At 49.6% G+C, this 22,698-nt stretch overlaps 1 protein-coding gene across 9 annotated transcripts in view; it reads right to left on the reverse strand.

Moving 5' to 3' along the window:
* The window catches only part of TVP23A (trans-golgi network vesicle protein 23 homolog A), a 66,763-nt gene extending 53,999 nt beyond the window's left edge, over positions 1 to 12,764 (reverse strand). For 3 of the 9 annotated variants that reach the window (XM_034939776.3, XM_034939775.3, XM_034939777.3), the window contains exons 1-2: positions 12,308 to 12,755; positions 11,927 to 12,006 (exon numbers count right to left, since the gene is read on the reverse strand). In XM_034939776.3, the coding sequence (XP_034795667.1) occupies positions 11,927 to 12,006; positions 12,308 to 12,316 (89 nt within the window). In that variant the 5' untranslated portion in view covers positions 12,317 to 12,755. Of the gene's footprint in view, positions 1 to 11,926; positions 12,007 to 12,307 lie in introns of all 9 variants that reach the window. The other 6 variants (XR_004666775.3, XM_034939770.3, XM_014341678.4 and 3 more) reach the window with 4 other exon arrangements.
* Between the last annotated feature and the right edge of the window lie 9,934 nt (positions 12,765 to 22,698).

The raw sequence follows: 22,698 nt of genomic DNA on the forward strand, positions 1-22,698 counted from the left end.
CTCGTCTCTACTAAAAATACAAAATGTAGCCAGGCATGGTGATACATGCCTGTAATCCCAGCTACTCAGAAGACTGAAGCAGAAGAATCACTTGAATCTGTGAGGTGGAGGTTGCAGTGAGCCAAGGTTGTACCAATGTACTCCAGCCTGGGTGACAGAGCAAGACTCTGTCTCAAAAAGAAAAAAAGAAAAGAACTAAATACTCTAGGTCCATGCAGTCAAGCTGCCGTCCAAGATAAAACATCAAAGAACCTGGCCAATGTCCTCTCCCAAATGCCTTCCCAGATTATGTGGGTCACAGGTCAGCAGAAATCACACTTCAGATTTTATTGTTTTTTATTTTATTTTATTTTGACAGAGTTTCATTTTGTCACCCAGGCTGGAGTGCAGTGGCACAATCTCAGCTCACTGCAACCTTTACCTCCCGGGTACAAGCAATTCTCGTGCCTCAACAGCCTGAATAGCGGGGATTACAGGCGCCTGCCATCACGTCCAGCTGATTTTTTGTATTTTAGTAGAGACAGGGTTTCACCATGTTGCCTAGGCTGGTCTCGAACTCCTGAGCTCAGGCAACCCACCCGCCTCAGCCTTCCAAAGTGCATGGATTACAGACATGAGCCACCACACCTGGCCCTTCAGTGATTTTGTTGTGGACACAGCTTATGCAATAATTTCATGTGAACAAGAAATATAAATAAGAGGAAGTTAAGCTGCCTTAGATGTAAGGAGTTAATTTCAAAATATGTAATTCCGTGCCCTAATCAAAGAGAACTGAAATTTGTCTAGTTCCGTGATTCTGTGGCTTATTTTCCTTGGTAATCATGGACCTTCCTTAAAATTAAACAATCAGCTCTTGATGGGACCTGCTTATGTGTCATATTTCTATAATTTCAAAATAGATTTTAGAGAGCCGGTGACAATATAACTTTGTTCCCCAAAAGCTCAGGGGACAGGGGTCTGGATAAGGGGTCCTCACTCATTGAGGTGAGCAGAACTCCTGGAAAATCAACAAAGAAAAACTAAAAATCTTCTCCTTAGTGTGTGGGAGCATGATGTGTGTGCATGTCTGTGCGTGGGTACCAATTAGAGATGTGCTATTGTTGATTTCAGAGGATGAGTGCCCACCAAGGTGTCATCAATACTGTCACCTGTGCCCTCTCCTTCCTTGCCCCCCACACCTCCGGCTTCTCTTGGGTCAATGTCACACACAGAAGTATTAAGAGGTGCTTTGAGTTCCCTCAAATACAAATTTCACTTATCCAAATCCAAACCCCAGACAGAGAGGGGATAATCTAAATCAGAGATCTCAACCAGGGGCAATCTGGCTGTGAGGGGACACTTGGCCACATCAGGAGACATTTTTCATTGTCACAGCTGAGGGGTTGGAAGCTACTGGCATGTAGTGGGTGGGGGCTGGGGTGCTGCCCAGCATCCTATGATACATAGGACAGCCTCCACCACATAGAATGATCTGCCTCAAATATCCATAGTGCCAAGGCTGCGAAGCTGCTCTAAAGAGTGGGGTCAATTCTGCATCAGCATTTACAGGAGGAACATATAAAGTACTCCCCAGGGTAAGCCTAAGATGGAAGCCCTGAATCTGCTGTTCTCACAGCAAAGCTCACGCTGAGTGTCTCGCCCTGTGAGTATCTGCGCACAATGTAATGTAAGATATGGAGTCTAGAGCCCGATTCCAAGGGTTCAAATCTCCTCTGTTTTTTCTTTTTAGAGGTGGGTTCTTGCTATGTTGTCCAGGCTGGACTCGAACTCCTGGACTGAAGCCATCCTCTCACCTCAGCCTCCCTAGTAACTGGGATTACAGGTGCATGCCACCGTGTCAGGCTCAAATCCCTTCCTTGAAGTGAACAGGTGTGTGACATTGAGCAAGTCACTCAGCTCTCTCTGTTAGCCTCAGTCTTTTTAATCTTGACTCTGAGAAAATAATAGTGCCTAGGTTTGTAATGAAGATGAAATGAATTATGCTAAATAAAAAACGTGGAATAGTGCTTGCATATAGTAAGTGCTGGGGAAGTGTTTGCTATTGTTATTTTTCACTCAACATAAGTTCCCCCAAACAGCAGCCAACAACTTCAAGCGGGGCTCATGTTCAGGACTGCTTTTGTATCCAATGGCAGATAAAGTGATTGCTAAAGACTTCTTGAAAGACAAAAGTTACTTGATTGGCTAGTTAGGGATTTTCAGGAGTGATTTTTACTTCACATGTTTGCCTGAAGACCTGAGCCCACTAACATGTGACTTCCTGTAGTGTCTGAGACCACAGGACAATGATCTTCTCAATATGACATTCACTTGGCTGAACAAGGATCAACCAAGAAATAATAAGCAGGCTGGGTGCAGTGGCTCATACCTTTAATCCCAGCACTTTGGGAGGCCAAGGCAGGAGGATCACTGAGGCTAGGAGTTTTGAGACCCGGTCTCTACAAAAAATAAAAATAAAATTAGCAGGGTGTAGTAGTGCATGCTTGTATTCCCAGCTACTGAGGAGGCTGAGAAGGGAGGACTGCTTGAGCTCAGGGGGTTGAGGCTGCAGTGAGCCATGATGACACCACTGCACTCCAGCCTGGGCAACAGAACAAGATCTTATCCCCCCACAACTCCCCAAAAGAAAAAGAAACACTGGTCAAACCCCACAAACAAAACCAGCTCTGACAGCTGAGACCAAAATTAGATCTAAGAAATCTGTCTGTGGCAGGAAGAGACTTTCCTACTTTGGGTGGAAATTTGTGGGAGCCCATGACCTTTGGGTTTGGAGGAATTCTGTGAAAACGGTGCCTTGAAAGCATAACATAACTTGCCACAGGAAGACAGTTTCCAACTCCAGGAGAACTCCAGTGTGATGGGGTGAGCTGAGAACATGCCTCCGCACAGCCCAGGATGTGGAAGTCACACTCGTGATCAGAATAACAGGTGCCACTTCTGAAGCCCACAAGGGGCATCAGGAGCCCTGCCAGGTCCCCTAAACACATTGTGCACCTAATTTAATCATCTTTTTACAACCTTATAATACAGCCAACATCATCCCCATTTTACAGAAGAGAAAACTGGGGACCCAGAAGGTGTCGTGGTCACTGTTCAAGTTCAAGGTCACTGTGAGTCAAGGGTTAACATCGGGCCTGGGCTGATGGGGGCCTGCCTGGGAATGACCCTGGCCTCCCGTAGCACAGAGGCTCCACGAGGACTGTTGTATCTGCCACCCACTGCCCCTGCACTGGAGGGACTGAGTTGGCCAGCAGGCCTTGGGTCTGGGTAAACAGAGTCATAGAAAAGGTTGGTGGGAAACGGAGGCTACAGCTTCTATGATTCAAGGTAACCCATAGCGCTTTGGCTCTCGCCTGTGGCAGCCAGACATAATTCTTGCAGTAGTAGAGCAAAAGGAGCTATGTGGGTGCAGGGGCTAGATCTCCCAATGAGCTGAAGATGCCCTACCTCTGTCTTCCTATAGAGCCGAGGAAACATAGTTTTATATCAAAGCCTAGTTGCACCTGCCAGCTTGGGCCCAGAACTGTACTGTTGGGGTGCAGTCACTTGGATAGGGAGTGGTAGAATCAAGATCCAGGTCTGTCTGACCTAAAGCCCAGGCTCCTCCTGCATCCCAAGGCAGCTGGAAACCCACAACACTCACTCACAGCTGGTCTGCAACACAGCACGCCTAAAACAGAGTTACCATGTGGCCCAGCAATTCCACTCCTAGGTATGTGCCCAAAAGAACCACAAATGTATGCCCCGAAAAAAGCATGTCCATAAACATTCATAGCAACATTATTCATAACAACACAAAAGCAGAAACAACTCAAATGCCCATCAATGTATGAATGGATAAACAGAATGTGGTATGTCCACACAATGGGTGATTATTTGACCATCAAAAGGAATGAAATAATGATAAACACCTAAACCGGGATGAACCTGGAAAATATGCTAAGTGAAAGAAGCCAGACAAAAAGCCACATATTGTACAAAACATGTGTCACCTAGACTGGGCTAAGGGATACCCAGATCACATCTGGGTCTGTGAAGGTGTTTCTGGGAAAAAAAAAAAATTAGCATTTGAATTGGTGGACGGAGAAAAGAAGATCCACCCTCATGCAGTGGCTCATGGCTGTAATCCCAGCACTTTGAGAGGCCAAGGTGGGAGGATCACTTGAGCTCTGGAGCTCAAGACCAGCCTGGGCAACATAGTGAGACCCCGTCTCTACAAAAAATAGAAAAATTAGCCAGGCGTGGTGGTGCATGCCTGTAGTCCCAGCTACTCAGGAGGCTGAGGCAGGAGGATCAATTGAGCCCGGGAGGTGGAGGCTGCAGTGAGTTGAGATCACACCATGGTATTCCAGCCTGCATGACAGAGCAAGACCCTGTCTCAAAAAAAAAAAAAAAAAGAAAAGAAAAGAAGAAAGAAGGCCCTCCCTTCCCAATCTGGATGGGCATTATCCAAACCTTTGAGGGCCTGAATACAACAACAAAGAAAGGAAGAGGGAATTTCCTCTCCCTGTTTGAGCTGGGATGGCTGTCCTCATCTCCTCTCAGACATCATACCTCCTGGTTTTGGGGCCTTTGGAGTCAGACTAGGCCTTACATGTCGGCCCCTCTGTTCTGGGGCTTTCAGATTCAGACTGAGACACTGTAGCCTCCCCTGGTTCCCAGGCCTTCAGGCTAGGATGGGTTTTATGCCACCGGCGTTCCTGGGCCTGCTGCTTGTGGATGGCAGATCGTGGGACTTCTCAGTCTCCAAAATTGCATGAATGAATTCCTCATAATAAATCTCTTTCTACATACTTACAGATATCCTATTGGTTTTGTTTCTTTGGAGATCCGTGACTAACCCAGATTTCATTTACATGAAATGTCCGGAACAGGCAAATTCATAGGAACAGAAAGTAGACTAGTGGTTCCCAGGGGCTTGGGGAAGGGGAAAATGGGTAGGGACTGTCTAATGGGTACAGGGCTCCCATTTGGCGCAGTGAAAAACTTCTGGAACTACATAGTAGTGATGGATGTACAACCTTGTGAATGTATCAAAATCAAAACTGAATCATACACTTTTAAAGAATAAATTGGTGGAATATGAATTATATTTCTTTTTATTTATTTTGTTTTTTGAGACAGGATCTTGCTCTGTCACCCAGGCTAGAGTGCAGTGGTGTGATAATGGCTCACTGCAGCCTTGACCTCCCAGGCTCAAGCAATCTTCCTACCTCAGCCTCCCAAGTACCTGGGACTACAGGTGTGTGCCACCACGTCTGGCTACTTTTTTGTATTTTCTGTAGATAACGGGGTTTTGCCATGTTGCCCAGGCTGGTCTCAAACTCCTGGCCTCAAGCAATCCACCTGACTCAGCCTCCCAAAGTACTGGAACTACAGGCATGAGCCACAGTTCCTGGCCATGAATTAATTATATTATATTAAATTAAACACACACACACACACATACACTGACACTAAAAGCAAAGGAAACAAAAAGTACAAATAGGCCACTTTAGGAGGCCGAGGTGGGCGGATCACGAGGTCAGGAGATCGAGACCATCCTGGCTAACATGGTGAAACCCTGTCTCTACTAAAAATACAAAAAATTAGCCGGGCATGGTGGCTGGCACCTGTAGTCCCATCTACCCGGCAGGCTGAGGCAGGAGAATGGCGTGAACCCGGGAGGTGGAGCTTGCAGTGAGCCAAGATCATGCCACTGCACTCCAGCCTGGGGGACAGAGCAAGACTCCGTCTCAAAAAAAAAAAAAAAAAAAAAAGCACAAAAAGGCAAATGGAATTACATTAAACCTAAAAACTTTTGTGCATCAGAAGACACAACCAACAGAATGAAAAGGCAGCCTATAGAATAAGAGAAAATATTAATATCCAGAATAAAGACCTCAACAACAAAAATCCGATAACTGATTAAAGAAACGGGCAAGAGACTTGAATAGACATTTCTCCAAAGGTGATATACAAATGGACACATAGCACATGAAAAAATGCTCAGCATCATTAACCATTAGGGATATGCCAATCTACACCACAATGAAATAACATGGTTATCACACCCATGAGGTGGTTACTATCAAAAACACAGTCAATAACAATGTTGGCAAGGATGCGGAGAAACTGGGACCCTTGTACAGTGTTGATGGGATTGTAAAATGGTGCAACTGATGTGGAAAACAGCATGGTAGTTCCTCAAAAAATTAAAAATAGAACTACCATAGGATCCAGCAATCCCACTTTTGGGTATATGGCCAAAAGAATTGAAAGCAGAATCTCAAAAAGAGATTTGCATACCCACGTTCATTGCAGTACCGTTCTCAACAGCAAGAGGTACAAGTGTACCCAAGTGGATGAATGGGTCAACAAAACATAGTTTATTCATATCATGGAACTATTATCCAGCCTTAAAAAAGGAAGGGAATTCTGGCACATTTTATAACATGGATGAAACTTGAGGACGTTATGCTAAGTGAAGTAAGCCAGTCAAAAAAGGACAAATACTGTATGACCCTTTTATGGGGTCCCTAGAGTAGTCAAATGCATACAGACAGAAAGGAGAATGGTATTTACCAGGGGCTGGGGGAAGGAGAGTTGTTAAACGGTACAAAGTTTCAGTTTTGCAAGATGAAAACACTCTGTTTCACAACGTGACTATACTTAAACTACTAAACTGTATAATTTAAAATGACTAAGATGGAATTTTACGCTGTGGGTTTTTTTTAATCACAGTTTTTTAAAGTTGAAAAAAAAAGTAAAAGAAATAAAAAGTTTGCCCACCAGGGAAAAACACACACAGCATGGCTAACATTTCCTCTCTGTGCCCAGCTCTGCTGTGGAATCCCACCCTCCACTGATCCTGCAAGATGTGATGTACTTCCCAGGACCCCCGCCGCAACACTGCACCTCACTGACCTGGAACCAGGGACAGAAAGAGCAGAGACCAGAGCTCCATCCCCAGGGCTTAGCCCAGCACCTGCCCCTGGCAGATGTTGAATAAATATTTAGTAAATAAACTGTATAGTAACCACGTGGTGAAGTCAGGCTGATACAATTATCCCCATTTTACCGACTGGCCAATGGAGGCCCAGCAAAGCAAGGTGACCTGTCCAAAAATCACAAAGCCAGAAAGTGATAAAGGAAGAGATGAACCCAATGTCCCAGACTCCTGTGACAGGCCCCCTTCCACAGCATCACCTCCTTTCGATGTCAGCCTGGAATCCATTTCAACAAGGGATTTACAAATAACTGTTTTCACTCTATACTAGCGATTCTTAACTTTTTTGGATCATGGGCCCATTTGATAATCCAATTAATGTTTGGATCCTTTGGGAGCACTTTGGGAGGATGAGGCAGAGAGATCACTTGAGTCCAGGAGTTTGAGATCAGCATGGGCAACATAGCAAGACTCCGTCTCATAAACAAACAAATAAACAAATAAATAAATAAAGTTTGGATCCTTTTTCTAAAACAACACACATATGAAACTTAGATAATAGTTTTCAGAGGTTTCCTGAACCCCTGAAGCCCATCTGTAGACCTCAGTTAAGAATCCCCTTTCTAGGCCGGGCATGGCGGCTCACGCCTGTAATCCCAGCACTTTGGGAGGCCAAGGCACTAGGATCACGCAAGATCAGGAGTTCAAGACCAGCCTGGCCAACATGATGAAACCCTGTGTCTACTAAAAATACAGAATTAGCCAGCGTGGTGGCACGCACCTGTAATCCCAGCTACTCAGGAGGCTGAGGCAGGAGAATCACTTGAACCCGGGAGGCAGAGGTTGCAGTGAGCCAAGATTGCACCACTGCACTCCAGCCTGGGCAAAAAGAGTGAAACTCCATCTCAAAAAAAAAAAAAAAAAAAAAAAATTCCCTTTCTACACTGCAATCTGGGTAAATTCATTTGTTCTCAGGATCTTAGAGCCATCTCTACATTCCTACACATCAGAATCAATGGGGTGCTATTTTAAATTCATGTTCCTAGGCCCATCCCCTGTGAATCTGGTTAAATAAGTCCAGGGCCAGACCCAGGAATCTGCATTAGGCACACCGAGGATTCTGGGATGGGTGGCTCTCAAACATACCCACCTGGATACATGAGCTGCTGCCTCCCAGATCTCTGATTGCAGCCCTGGTGACTTCTCGAGCTCCTGGCCTCTCCTCCCAGCTATCCACTGGCTACTAGAATGTTCCAACACAGACTAACAAGGACCACTCTGAGTTCAACATCTTTCCCCCAGAAGTGCTTCTTCACCTGAGTCACCAGACCACCAGCCTGAGTGTCACCCTGATGATCCCTGTCCCCACCCCACATCTTGACCACCAGCAAGGCGGGCCGATTCTACCTCCCCTGTGCCTCTGGGCCCCTTTCCTCCATCATCCCTGCCAGTGCCTTGCTCTGATCTCCTATCCTCCTTCCACCCCAACAACCCAGCCTCCATCCCGCAATCCTCACATCACTGCCCTGAGCAAAATCCTTCCATGGTGACCGAACTCTGGAACTGCCCTGCCCAATGCCACAGCCACATGTGGCTATTTACGTTCAAATTAATTAAATAATATCAAAACATTTGTCCCTCAGGCGCCCTGGTCACATTTCAGATATTTAATCACCACAGGTGGCTGGGGCCACCGTGCTGCACAGCACAAATAAAGGCACAGCCCCATCCTCATAGAAGGTTCAGTGGACAATGCACCTCCAGAGCTTGGAGCTTGGTTGCTAAGTGCTGCAGGGTCTGGCCCCGATCTCCACGCAGGCCACTTCCCAGCACCTGGGTCTTGAGCCACATGGAACCACCCTAAATTCATGACCTTACCTCCAAGCCTCCCCATGGTATATCTACCCTTCCCAGCCTAACCAACTCCTACCCTACCTGTGGGTCCCAGCTTAGCTGGTACCTCCTTCTCTGGCCAGGATAAGAGCCCCAGCTTCTGCCTATCCCAGCGTTTAAAATACTGAGTTCTGGCCGGGCACAGTGGCTCACACCTATAATCTCAGCACTGTGGGAAGCTGAAGTAGGTAGATCACCTGAGATCAGGAGTTTGAGACCAGCCTGGCCAACATGGCGAAACTCCATCTCTACTAAAACAAAACAAAACAAAAAACATAAAAATCAGCCAAGCGTGGTGGCGTGCACCTGCAGTCCCAGCTACTTGGGAGACTGAAGCAGGAGAATTGCTTGAACCCAAGAGGCAGAGGTTGTAGTGAACCGAGATTGCACCACTGTGCTCCAGCGTGGGTGACAGTGAGACTCCATCTCAAAAACAAAAACAAAAACAAAACAAAACAAAAATACTGAGTTGTAACAGCCACTGGTATGCCTACTCCCACCCTGCAAACCAATGGTTTTCAACCGGGGGCAAGTTTGCCCCACAGAGGATATTTGGCAATGCCTGAGACTTTATGGATGGGCTGCTACTGGCAGCCTCTGGTGAATAGAGGCCAGGGATGCTGCTAAACATCCCACGGTGCACAGGACACTCCTTACAGCAAAGAAGTATCTGGCCTAAAATGTCAGGAGTGCTAAGATTAAGCAAACCTGCCCTAGATTGGGCAATCTGTAAAGGCAGGAGTGGAGTCCTGAACACTGCATTTCCCCAGCCACTAGCCCAGAGTTGAGCATACAGTAGATACTCAATAGAAATTGAACACATATGAGTTCAGATGTTCTAGAAGATTCTTTACCCAGGATTCCAGTTCTTTTGGAATCTTCATTTGCAGTGTCTTCCCTTAAAGATAATCATTGGCCATTATGGTGGGATGAATAATAGCCTCCGAAAATATCCAGGTCCTGGATGGGTGCAGTGGCTCATGCCTGTAATCCCAAGGCTTTAAGAGGCTGACACGGGAAGAGTACTTGAGGCCGGAAGTTCCAGATCAGCCTGGACAACATACCAAGACCCCATCTCTACAAAATTAAATTTTTAAAAAATTAGCCTGGCATGGTGGCAAAACCTATAGTCCTAGCTACTTGGGAGGCTGAGGCAGGAGGATCTCTTGAACCCAAAAGTTTGAGGTTCCAGTGAGCCATAATTGTACTACTGCACTATAGCCTTGGCAACAGAGCAAAACCCTGTCTCAAAAAAAAAAAAAAAAAAAAAAAGAAATCCAGGTTCTAATCCCCAGAAATTGTGACAGCCACCATATATGATGAAAGGGACTTTGCAGATGTAATTTAATTATTTAATTAAGAATTTTTTTTTTTGAGACAGGGTCTCACTCTGTCGCCCAGACTGGAGTGTAGTGGTGTGATCTCAGCCCACTGCAGCCTCTACCTCCCAGGTTCAAGTGATTCTCCTTCCCCAGCCTCCTGAGTGGCTGAGATTACAGGTGCATGCCACTACACCCAGCTAATTTTTGTATTTTTTGTAGAAACAGTGTTTCACCATGTTGGCCAGGCTGGTCACAAACTTCTGACCTCAAGTGATCTGCCCGCCTTGGCCTCCCAAAGTGCTGAGATTACTTACAGGTGTGAGCCACTGCACTCAGCCTATAATTAAGGATCTTGAGACGCAAAGGTTATCCTAGATTATCTGGGTGGACCCTAAATGCCAACACAATAGTCCTTATAAGAAAGAGGCACGGGGGGGAGTGGGGAGGGATAGCATTAGGTGATATACCTAATGCTAAATGACGAGTTAATGGGTGCAGCACACCAACATGGCACATGTATACATATGTAACGAACCTGCACGTTGTGCACATGTACCCTAAAACTTAAAGTACAATAATAATAAAAAATAAATAAAATAAAAAAAAGAAAGAGGCACAGGGAAACTTCACACACACACAAACACACACACACACATCACCTGACCATGGAACGGAGAGAGATGTGAACATGCTATAACACTGGCCTTGAAGATGGAGGAACAGGCCACAAGCCACAGAATGCCAGCAGTCACCAAAAGCTGGAAAAGGCAAAGAATGGATTTTCCCCTAATTCTTCCGAAGGGAGTGTGGCACTGCTGCCACCTTGGTTTCAGCCCAGGAACACTGACTGTGGACTTCTGGCCTCCAGAACTGCAGGAGAATAAACTTCTTTTGTCTTAAGCCAAGATGATAATGGTAATTTGTTCTAGCGGCCATAGGAAACTAATACAGTCTATTACTTTCTGGGGTTTATTAGGTTTGAATCAGAGAGTTTGATTTTAAAAACAGAGACTTTACAAGGAATGGCATTTGGGTGCCAGGGCTCGTCCCATGCCTACTGGCTCTGATAGCTGGAAGCAGAACTGGGTGGGTGAGTGAGGCTGAGCTGTGGGTGTTTCTAGAAGTGGCTGCCGCCTGGGCCATCGGCAACCACGTTCACAGGTCATCCCTCATGCCACCTTCTGGGATGCTAGAGGTCTCAGGCAGTTAAGTGACTTGACCCAGGACAAGTCTGTCTAGCTAGACTCAGCAGGGATTAGAATAAAACTCCAAGCTCTCTTCCACTTGTCCAGCCCACTGCCAAGCTTGCTCCCCTCTGGCCTCAGTGGCTTTCTCTGATCTTACAACATAGCCCCAGGGCCTTTGCGCTTGCTGTTCCTTCAGCTTGGAACACTCTCCCTCTGGAGTCTCCCATGGCTGGCTGCTTCTCATCATTCTGGTCTCAGCTCAAATGCCACCTCCTCAGAGAGGCCCTCCATGGCTGCACTAAGGCAAGTGGCCTTCTCTAGTTACCTTCTCTTTCATCACAGGGCTGATTTTCTTCTCATATTCAATTATCTCATTAATCTCCTTGCCTGTTCAACATCAACTCCACCCCTTCTTCCTCCCTCTCCCAGTGCAGGCTCCAGGAGGGCAGGGACCTTGTCTGATGTGTCCACAGATATGTCCCCAGCCCCAGACCTGGCACACAGTAGGTGCTCAATATATTTTGAATGAATGAGTGAGTAAATGAATGAATTTGCAGCTTTGGGGAACGCCTGACCCAAGCTCCATCCCAACACACCTGATCTTGGCTTTCCTAAAGGCCAGCTCCTCCTCGTTTCCAAAGTCCAGGGACACATCCTCGGTATCGTCCACCAGGGCCTGGGAGGAGAGCAAGGGCAGGTGGCAGGCCCAAGCACGGCGCACACCCCAACCCCACCCGCCCTGTCCTCCTAGGCTTGGACTCCACTTGCACCCCCTGGGTTCCCAAGTGGACCCTCCGAGCTGGCGGGGCCCCTCCGCTGCGGCTGCAGTGCAAAGCCCTCTCCACCCTCCCGACCACCGGGTGCAGCCCAGCCCCAGGCCCCGGCGCATCCCTCCTCCTCCTCCCGGCTTCTCCAGCGCTCCCGCAGGCTCCCCTCGTCCCGCCCCTCCTCCAGCCCCAGCATCCCCGAGGCCCTACCTGCTTCATCACCCTCCCAGGAGCCCACCTGGCGCCCGGGCCCGGGGCTCCAGCTCCGCCCGTCGCCGCTGAAGGGGTCGGACGCCGGGCGGGCGGATGTAGGCAGCAGACGGTGGACGCTGAGGGTCGGGGCCTGCGCCCTGTGGGGCAGCCTCAGCGCAGGTTCTCGGGTGGGGCGGGGCGCTCGGGGCCTAAGGCGCAGTCGCAGGCTGGGGAGGGGGCTCGGCTCGCCGGGGACGCGCCCGGGAGAGAAAGCGGCGGCAGGGAGGCAACGGCCTGGGGAACTGCGGACAGAGATAGTGGGAGGAATGGGAGTCGGGGGGCGGGGGGCGGCTGCGTCAGCGAATGGTGTGGACGGCGCATAAACGTGGATGTAGTGAATGATAAGGCAATGAATGAATGTCAGTGGTGGGCAGCCGCATTCAGGGTTGGGAGAAGGTCAGTGTTTCCCAACAGTCTCTGCGCGCAAGAAATTCCCAGGAACCTTGTGAAAAGCAGATTCTCAGGCCCGGCCCGGGGGATGTGGGAGTCCTGGAGTGGGGCCCTAGAATCTGCCTTCCCCGCGCCGCCCCCCGCCCCCCCACGACAAAATGCAGTTAGGATGGGCCCTGCTGTGTTCTTTTTGGGGGGGTGGGGTGGGGAAGGCAGATTCTAGGGCCCCACTCCAGGCCTTCCACATCCCCTGGGCCGGGCCTGAGAATCTGCTTTTGACAAGGTTCCTGGGAATTTCTTGCGTGCAGAGATTGTTGGGAACAGTCTCTGCACCTAGGCTGGAGAGCACTGGTGCCATCATAGCTCACTGTGGCCTCAAACTCCTGGGCTCAAGCAGTCCTCCCGCCTCAGCCTCCCGAAAAGCTGGGACCACAGGCTACACCACCACACCTAGCTAAATTTTTATTTTTGTAGAGAGGAGGGTCTCACTATGTTGCCCAGGCTAGTCTTGAACACCGAGGTTCAAGCCATCCTCCTGCCTCAGCCTCCCAAAGTGTTGGGATTACAGGAGTGAGCCACCACACCCGGCCTCACCTGCCTTTTAAGGGGTGATGCTGCTACAGCCACAGCTTCAAAACCACAGTAAGATCTGCGTGCATCGCCGTGCCAGGCACTTATTAAGCACAAAGTTATTAGTAGTATTAATACTATTATTGACAGTAACAGTAGTGTTTCTTGAAGTGAAAGTCTTCCTGGGTACCTCCCAGGAAAGAAAACTTGTCACCTGAGGGTCTTTCCTGGCCCAGGACACAGTGACTCTCCTCTCCTGCGTGCCCTCTCCCTGTCCTGATCCCCCACCCACGGACAGAGGGCTGAGCATCGAGATGCCAAAGCCAGTGACCCTGCCCTTTGCCCTCCCACCATGGACAATAGGTACGTGTCCCCTGCCCCTGGTGACCCCAAAGAGGGCTCCTGGGCCACAAGCCCCTGACACATTTTCCCCACTGCTGGTCTCCATGGGCAGAGGTGGAGGCAGGAGCTGTCTCATCTCTGATCCTGGGCCTGGGTTCCAGGCTTTCTGCCCTCCGCCCCCACCCCAATTCCCTAAGCTGACCCCACAAGGGCCTGCCAGGTGTGTGTGGAGGGAAAGTGCTTTCTCCTATGCCATTTCTCTTTTTTTTTTTTTTTTTTTTTTTTTGAGATGGAGTTTCCCTCTTGTCACCCAGGCTGGAGTGCAATGGTGCGATCTCGGCTCACTGCAACCCCTGCCTCCCGGGTTCCTGCAATTCTTCTGCCTCAGCCTCCCAGGTAGCTGGTATTACAGGTGCCTGACACCAACCCGGGTAATTTTTGTATTTTGTATTTTTAGTAGAGAGGGGGTTTCACCATGTTGGCCAGGCTGGTCTCCAACTCCTGTCCGCAGGTGATCCACCCACCTTGGCATCCCAAAGAGCTGGGATTACAGGCATGAACCACTGCACCCAGCCTCTACTATGCCATCTTCAGGAACCAAGATTTATATATATACAATGTGTATATATGTGTGTGTGTGTGTGTGTGTGTATATGTATATGTATATATATTTGCCAAACTCTGCTGCAATTTGGATAGCTTCTAAAAGACACACTGCCCAGATTGTGTTATGGACCAATTAAATCAGGCTCTCTGGGGATGGGACCCTATACCAGTGCTTTTAAAGCTCCCAGGTGTTGGGCTGCAAGGTAAAGAACCAGGGATTTAAATGAGTGCTTCTGACCCCTCAATCTGCAAATGAATCTCCTGGGGTTGGCTTAGAAGCTGGATGCTGACTCAGCGTTCTGGGGGTCTGGGGGTCTGGGCAGGGGCTGAGATTCTTTCTTTCTTCCTTTCTTTCCTTCCTTTATTTTCTTTTCTCCTTCCTTCCTTCCTTTCTTTCTTTCTTGAGATGGAGTCAGTGGCTAGATCTCAGCTCACTGCAACCTCCACCTCCTGGGTTCAAGTGATTCTTGTGCCTCAGCCCCTTAAGTAGCTGGGACTACAGGAACATACCACCATGCCTGGCTAATTTTTGTGTTTTTAGTAGAGACAGGGTTTCACCATGTTGGCCAGGCTGGTCTCGAACTCCTGACCTCAAGTGATCTGCCTGCTTCAGCCTCCCAAAAGGCTGGAATTACAGCCGTGAGCCACCACATCCGGCTGAGATCCTGCATTTCTGAGAGCCCGTGGGAGAAGCTGATGCTGCTGCTCCCTGGACCACCCTTTGAATTGTAAAGATCTAAACCACCAAGGCCTGGTTTTCTAGAAAGGCCTGTGAGCTCTTCCTGCCCAGAAGGGTGAACGGAGAGGCCCACTCCCAGCGGGGCCCCAGCAGCCTGGGAGGGGATATTGGGAGGAAGGAGGTAGGAGGGCAGCTGGAGGGAAGAAGCCGTTGCAGAACATTTAGGGGCTTTTTCTCTGACCCTAAGAATCACCAGCTGTTGGTGTCTGTTGAGTTGGGGTTCCTGGAGTCATGGGAAAACCCCCTTGGAATCCCCAGTCAGGACCAACTGTCATTCTCAGCCACTGGGTTGGAGGTTCCTCCAGAAATATCCTCAGCTCCTGCCATCTGGAGGTGGCTCTATAAATACAGGGTCACTTCCATCCCTCCTGACCTGTCCACATGGGGCAGAGGGCTGAGGATACAGATGCTGGGGCCACATATGAAGCCCTATTATTCCCTCTTTGGAAGAAAGCACCCTCCCTCTACACATGGCCCAGACGGCCCTCTGTGGGGTCAGCTTCCTGAATCTGAGGGGTGGGCAGAGGGCCTGAGGGTTGCACAGAGAACTCATCTTGGTTTTAAAACTGGCTGCGGCGGAGACACCTGGTTGAAAGGTAGATTTTAGGCCGGGCACAGTGGCTCACACCTGTAATCCCAGCACTTTGGGAGGCCGAGGTGGGTAGATCACTTGAAGTCAGGAATTTGAGATCAGCCTGGCCAATATGGCGAAACCCCATCTCTACTAAAAATACAAAAAATTAGCCGGGCATGGTGGCGCAAGCCTGTAATCTCAGCTACTCAGGAGGCTGAGGCAGAATCGCTTGAACCCGGGAGGTGGAGGTTGTGGTGAGCTGTGATTGCGCCACTGCACTCCAGCCTGGGCCACACAGTGAGATTCAGTCTCGGAAAAAAAACAACAAACAAACAAACAAAAGGGTAGATTTTAGGATCTCACTCTAGGTTTTCTGAACCTCCAGGGTTGCGGCTTGGAGATCTGCCTTAATAAGAGCCGCAGAGAGGGCTTGGAAGCCCGACTTTTGGGAAACACTGGCCCTCTCCCCTCCCCCTACCCGCACTGGTCTTGGCCCCTGAAGGATTTGGGGCGCAGACCTGTGAGAAGCAACCCCATCTCTGATCCCTGCAGCTGGGCTTGGGACCCTGAAGCCAGAACAACCCCAGGGAAGGAGGTCCAGGCTCAGGTAGCCACTGGCCTCTGGATGACCTTGGAGGTCAACATCTGGAGTCTGCAGGCTTTGTTGGGGAGGGGACAGGTTGCATTAGGCAGGGGACTTCACCTCTCTGGCCTCAGTCTCCACATCTGTAAAGTGGCGCCATACTTTCCCCCTACCTGGCAAGGATGAGGGTCTCGGGTCAGGAGCCCCCATGAGCCAGCAGCACACAGGACAGGAGCCTCGTGTCAGGGGCCTCTGCTGGGGATATCTGTCTTCCCAGCAGAACAGGGCTGGCCTTTCCTGAGTGGCTCCTGTTGGCCTCACACTGCGTGCCCCCGGGACATAGGGCACCTGGACAGAGGTACACACACAGTCATTCTCTCCAGTGACCCCAGGAGTCCTGGACCAGGAGGCAGAGGCTTGGGTGTGAATTCTGGCAAACACAGGTCAGGGTGCTGGAACCCAGAGGCTGGAGGAGAACGTTCGGCCAGGGGAGGAAGGAGACCTCAGTCTGGCAGGACCATGGCAGGCTGTAAGTCACGCAGAGTGTTTGACTCTTTAGCTGTGAGCAAAGGGCAGTTGGCATAGATGGTCAGTGGGGAGTGGAAAGAGTTTGACTACATCTGGGGCTTGAAAAGGCCCAAGATGCACTCCGTGTCCCCACCAGGCAGGATGGAAGTGGCAGCCCCCAAACCTGTCACACCAAAGCCAGCAGCTGCTCATCACCCTCAGCCCAGCATTCCTATGAGTGGCACTCCCTACGATCCCCCTGGCCCCTAAGATCTGCACCCCACTCCCTGGCATCTAACGATGATCCTGTCATTTCTCCCCAGGTAGGGTTGCCAGATCTAGCAAATAAAAATAAGGGAACTCAGGCAGGGCATGGTGGCTCACGCCTGTAATTCCAACACTTTGGGGGAGGCCAAGGCGAGCCCGTTCATTTGAGGTCAGGAGTTTAAGACCAGCCTGGCCAACATGGTGAAACCCCATCCTGATTAAAAATACAAAAATTAGCCGTACGTGGTGGTGTGTGCCTGTAATCCCAGCTACAAGGAAGGCTGAGGCAGGAGAATTGCTTAAACCTGGGGGACAGAGGTTGCAGTGAGCCAAGATTGCCCCACTGCACTCCAGCCTGAGCGACAGAGTGAGACCCTGTCTCAAAAAATAAAAAAATAAAGAAACTGAGCTAAATTAGAATTTGAAATAAATGATAATTTTTTTAGTGCAAGTATGTTCCATGCAATATTTGGGACATAATTATACTTAAAAATGATCACTTGTGGCCAGGCATGGTGGCTCATGCCTGTAATCCCAGTACTTTGGGAGGCTGAGGCGGGCAGATCACGAGGTCAGGAGATCGAGACTATCCTGGCTAACAAGGTGAAACCCCATCTCTACTAAAAATACAAAAAATTAGCCAAGCTTGGTGGCACGCGACTGTAGTCCTAGCTATTCAGGATCAGGATGCTGAGGCAGGAGAATCACTTGAACCAGGGAGGTGGAGGTTGCAGTAAGCCAAGATTGTGCCACTGCACTCCAGCCTGGGTGACAGAGCAAGACTCCGTCTCAAAAAAAAAAAGATCACTTGTTTATTTCCAGTTCAAATGTATCTGGGTGGCCCCTATTTTCTGGCAGTCCTATTGTAACCATACACAGGCTCGGCTGCTGATCACTTACAAAGCCAATAACAAGGACAAGATGCAGTGAAAGGAAAGTGACTTTATTCCAGGGCTAGTGGTGGGGAAATGGCCCAGGCTTGTGCTTTACAGGAACCATTTCTAACTTTAGCCTGGGGAGAGGGACTTAAAAAAAGGGCACTTGGAAGGTTGGGCATAGCGGTGGCTCACACATGTCATTCCAGCACTTTGGGCGGCCAAGGCGGGAGGATCATTTGAGCCCAGGACTTCGAGTCTAGCCTAGGCAACATGGCGAGGCCCTGTCTCTACAAAAATAAAAAAATTAGCCAGCCACAGTGGCACACACCTGTACTCCCAACTACTCTGGAGGCTGAGGCAGGAGGATCACTTGAGCCCAGGAGGTTAAGGCTGCAGTAAGGTGTATTTGTGCTACTACACTCCAGCCTGGGCGACAGAGCTAGACCCTGTCTCAAAAAATAAAATATTTTTAAAAGGGAACCTAGAACGGGAGTGGTGCCGGGTACAAAGCCAGTTTGTCTTGTTCCAGCGGCTATCTCGAGCCTTGCTCCACCTGAAGCATAGCCTGGCATCATCCCAACCATGGCCAGGTTGTTGACAAACCACCTAGAGATAATCTCTGGAATTTTGCAGCTGGGTCTCCAAGACTGATCTGTTTCAAGGTTAGCTCCTGGAACTTCTAAGTGAACACATAATTAATACAAGCATACAGCCAGATAAATGTGCATGGGATAAGGGAGAGAGACAGAGTTTGAAAGTACAGTTCAAGGCTGTATTTTAAGACTAAGGAGGGAGGCCGAGGGGGAGGATCACAAGGTCAGGAGTTCGAGACCAGCCTGGCCAGTATGATGAAACCCCGTCTCTACTAAAAATACAAAAAATTAGCCGGGCATGGTGGTGCACACCTGTAATCCCAGCTATTTTGGAGGCTGAGTCAGGATAATCACTTGAACCCAGGAGGTGGAGGTTGCAGTGAGCCGAGATCATGCCACTACACTCCAGGCTGGGCAATAGAGTGAGACTCTGTCCCAAAAAAAAGACTAAGGAGGGAAAAAAAGGTTTCTGCAGTTTGTTTTGACGTTACATCTTGAGACTAAGGAGAAAAGAGAAAAAGGGAAAAAAGTGTAAAATGCGTTTTGAGGCCTGGCACAGTGGCTCATGCCTGTAATCCCAGCACTTTGGGAGGCCCAGGCCAGGTGGTTCACTTGACGTCAGGAGTTTGAGACCAGCATGGCCAACATCATGAAACACCATCTCTGCTAAAAATACAAAAATTAGCTGGGCGTGGTGGTGGGTGCCTGTAATTCCAGTTACTTGGGAGGCTGAGGTAGGAGAATCACTTGAACCTGGGAGGCGGAGGTTGCAGTGAGCCGAGATTGTGCCACTGCACTCCAGCCTGGGGAACAGAGCAAAAAATAAAGCATTTTGAAGCCAAGCTACTCAGTTACACTATGACTCCAGGCCAGGGGACATCCAGGCCCACGAGGTTGGGGGGCTCCCACCCTCCTGTTTGTATGGCTGCCCCTGTGACTGTCACACTGCTGCCTGTTTCACAGAGGCTCCTTTCAGGTGACCTGGTCCAGTCCTTCTTCAGGCTGGCAGCCAGTGCAGGTTACCCAGGAAGGCGGAGCAGAGGGCCAAGGGAAGAAGGAGGGTCCCCTCCCGTGGGCTGCCTTCAGGGCCCCATCCACCTTGTCAGGCGCAGGGAGTGGTACATGGAAATAGCCCTGGATTTCTACCCAGACAGACCTGGGTGCAAATCCTGACACCAGCTGTGCCCAGCACGCTGGTGTGGACATGGACGCAGCTCTTAGCAAGAGATATAAGCTGCTGATTGCTGACCCTCTTTAGGCCAACATTCTAGTTACAGACAAATAAATACAGCCAAGTGAAAAAACAACAAACTGGAGCTTGTCAAAAGTGCACTAAATGCCCCCATGCAAAGCTGTGCTGTCTAATCCAGGAGCCACAAGTCATTAGTGAGCCCTTGAAATGGGGTAAGGCTGGATGGAGATGGGCTATCAGGGCAAAGTACACACCAGAGACTGAAGACTTGTTAGGAATAAAAGGCCGGGCGTGGTGGCTCACGCCTGTAATCCCAGCACTTTAGGAGGCCGAGGCAGGTGGATCACCTGAGGTCAGGAGTTCGATACCAGCCTGACCAATATGATGAAACCCCATCTCTACTAAAAATACAAAAATTAGCCAGGTGTGGTGGCGGGCACCTGTAGTTCCACCTACTTGGGAAGATGAGACAGGAGAATTGCTTGAACCCAGGAGGCAGAGGTTCCAGTGAGCCGAGATCGTGCCATTGTACTCCAGCGTGGGCAACAGAGTGAGACTCTGTCTCAAAAAAAAAAAAAAGAAAAGAAAAAAGACTTGGTAGGAATAAAAGAATGTAAAATAATAATATTGAAATCATGTTTTAATTGTTTACATGCTGTAATGATAATCTTTTAGACATAGTGGGTTAAAAAGAATGTATTATTATAATTAACAGCCTGGGCAACATAGTGAGACTCTGTCTCTACACAAAAATAATAATTAAAAAAAAAATTAGCCTGGCGTGGTGGTGCATGCCTGTAGTCCCAGCTATTCACGGGCTGAGGTGGGAGGATCACTTGAGCTGGGGAGTTAGAGACAAGCCTGGACAACATAGCAAAACCCTGTTTCTATAAGAAATACAAAAATTAGCCCGGCATGGTGGTGTGTGCCTGTAGTCTCAGCTACTGAAGAGCTGAGGAGGGAGGATTATTTGAGCCCAGGAGGTCAAGGCTACAATGAGCCATGATTGCACCACTGCACTTCAGTCTGGATGATAGCGAAAGCCTGTCAAAATTAAAATAAACGTCCAGGCACTGTGGCTCATGCCTGTAATCCCAGCACTTTGGGAGGCCGAGGTGGGCAGATCACTTGAGATCAGGAGTTCGAGACCAGCCTAGCCAACATGGTGAAACCCCGTCTCTACTAAAAAATACAAAAATTAGCCAGGTGTGGTGGTGCACACCTGTAATCCCAGCTACTCTGGAGGCTGAGGCAGGACAGTCGCTTGAACCCAGGAGGTGAAGGCGTCAGTGAGCCAAGATCACACCACTGCACTCCAGCCTGGGGGACAAAGCAAATAAATTTTACCTTTTTTTTTTTTTTGAGTTGGGGTCTCACTATGTTGCCCAGGCTGGTCTCAAAATCCTGGGCTCAAGTGATCCTCCCACCTCAGCCTCCTGTATAGTTGGGACCATAGGCACATGCCCACTATGCCTAGCTTATTTTATTTTATTTATTTATTTATCTATTTTGAGACAGAGTCTTGCTCTGTCACCCAGGCTGGAGTGCAATGGCACCATCTCAGCTCACTGCAACATCCGCCTCCTGAGTTCAAGCAATTTCCTGCCTCAGCCTCCTGAGTAGCTGGGATTACAGGCGCCCGCCACCACGCCCAGCTAACTTTTGTATTTTTAATAGAGATGGGGTTTCGCCACATTAGCCAGGCTGGTCTGGAACTCCTGACCTCAAGTGATCCTCCTGTCTCGGGCTCCCAAAATGTTGGGATTACAGGCATAAGCCATCGCACCCGGCCTGCTAATTTTATTTTTTGTAGAGACAGGATGCCAGAAGCACAGAGAGGGGAAATTCCAGACCAGGGAACAAAAGGGACAGCCAAGTTTTGATGTGGCCCGCCTGGCCTCCCGAGCAACACACCCTCTCGCCAGGGCCGTGGAGAAGTCAGCAAACAGGCCAAAGAAGGCCTCTTGTCACTCAAGGGCCTGGACAAGAGACAGAAATGTCAGGTCAACAGGGCCTTCTCTGCGGCCAGCCGGGATGGGGGACAGTGGCTGTGACCCCAGTGGACAGGATGGGCCCTGGACCTCTGCCTCGTGTTGGAGCAGCCAGAGGTTGGCAGGCCCCTCCCATGGAGGCAGGGCTGGGGAGGTCATGACACTGGTCGCTCCCTTAGCAGCCGGGGGGTCTGAAGCTTGTCCCTACTAGAGAAAGTGACCTAGCCAGGCCCTGCTTGGTCAGGAACTGCGGATCTTTCCCACTTCTCCCTGCACCACTCATCATGCTCTGACCACAATGGCCAGATTCCAAGATTTTCAGAAACTTCCAAGCCTCTTCCTGGCTCAGGGCCTTCGCTCCTGCTGACTCCCTGGCCAGGAAAGCCCTTCTCCTCCTGATTTTCTCAGGGCTGAAAATACGAGGTCTCCCCGCAAGGGGCCTTCCCTGAAGCCCAGCTCATGTCCCACCCAGTTTCTCAGTCCCTCTTGAGGGTCTGGGATCTAGACTGTGGCCTGACATGTTTGTTCCCTTTCTAGCACTTTCTACGATCTCTAATTCTCTCGTTTTCTTATTGGTTTAGTAACATTCCCCTCCCCATGCCTCCACTAGGGTACTGTCTCCATAAGGGCAGGCGTCTCTTATGTTCATAGAGCATGGGGCCAGGTACACAGCTGGCATTCCACAAGCGGGCCAGAGAGTGGGCGAACAAAGGGATGAGCGACTCAGAACACACGCCTGGCAGCGAATCTCTGCAGAGTCCCCTGATGAGGACCTTACAATTCAGGGGACACAGAGACCTGGATTATTGCCTCCCGGGGGGTCTGGTCTCAATCTAGTTCTCTCTTTCACACACACACACACACACACACACACACACACACACACACACGCCACCTTTCAGCACAGGCCCACCTGTCCCCATCCCTCCCAAAACGCCCTGCCCTGCGTGTCAACATGGAGGACGCATTTAAGCTATGAGGCGGGGAGCCCAGAGTAGCCGCTGCAGCATGCCTGGCCCTCCGCCGCAGGGAGGTTGGGTTGGGGCGGGCAGCGGGACTTAGATTACCCAGGACCCGATTTGGGAGCCCTGGGGGCCTCTTGCAGGAGGAGCCCAAG

The sequence above is a fragment of the Pan paniscus genome, chromosome 18 (assembly GCF_029289425.2).
Source record: "Pan paniscus chromosome 18, NHGRI_mPanPan1-v2.0_pri, whole genome shotgun sequence".
NCBI lineage: Eukaryota > Metazoa > Chordata > Mammalia > Primates > Hominidae > Pan > Pan paniscus.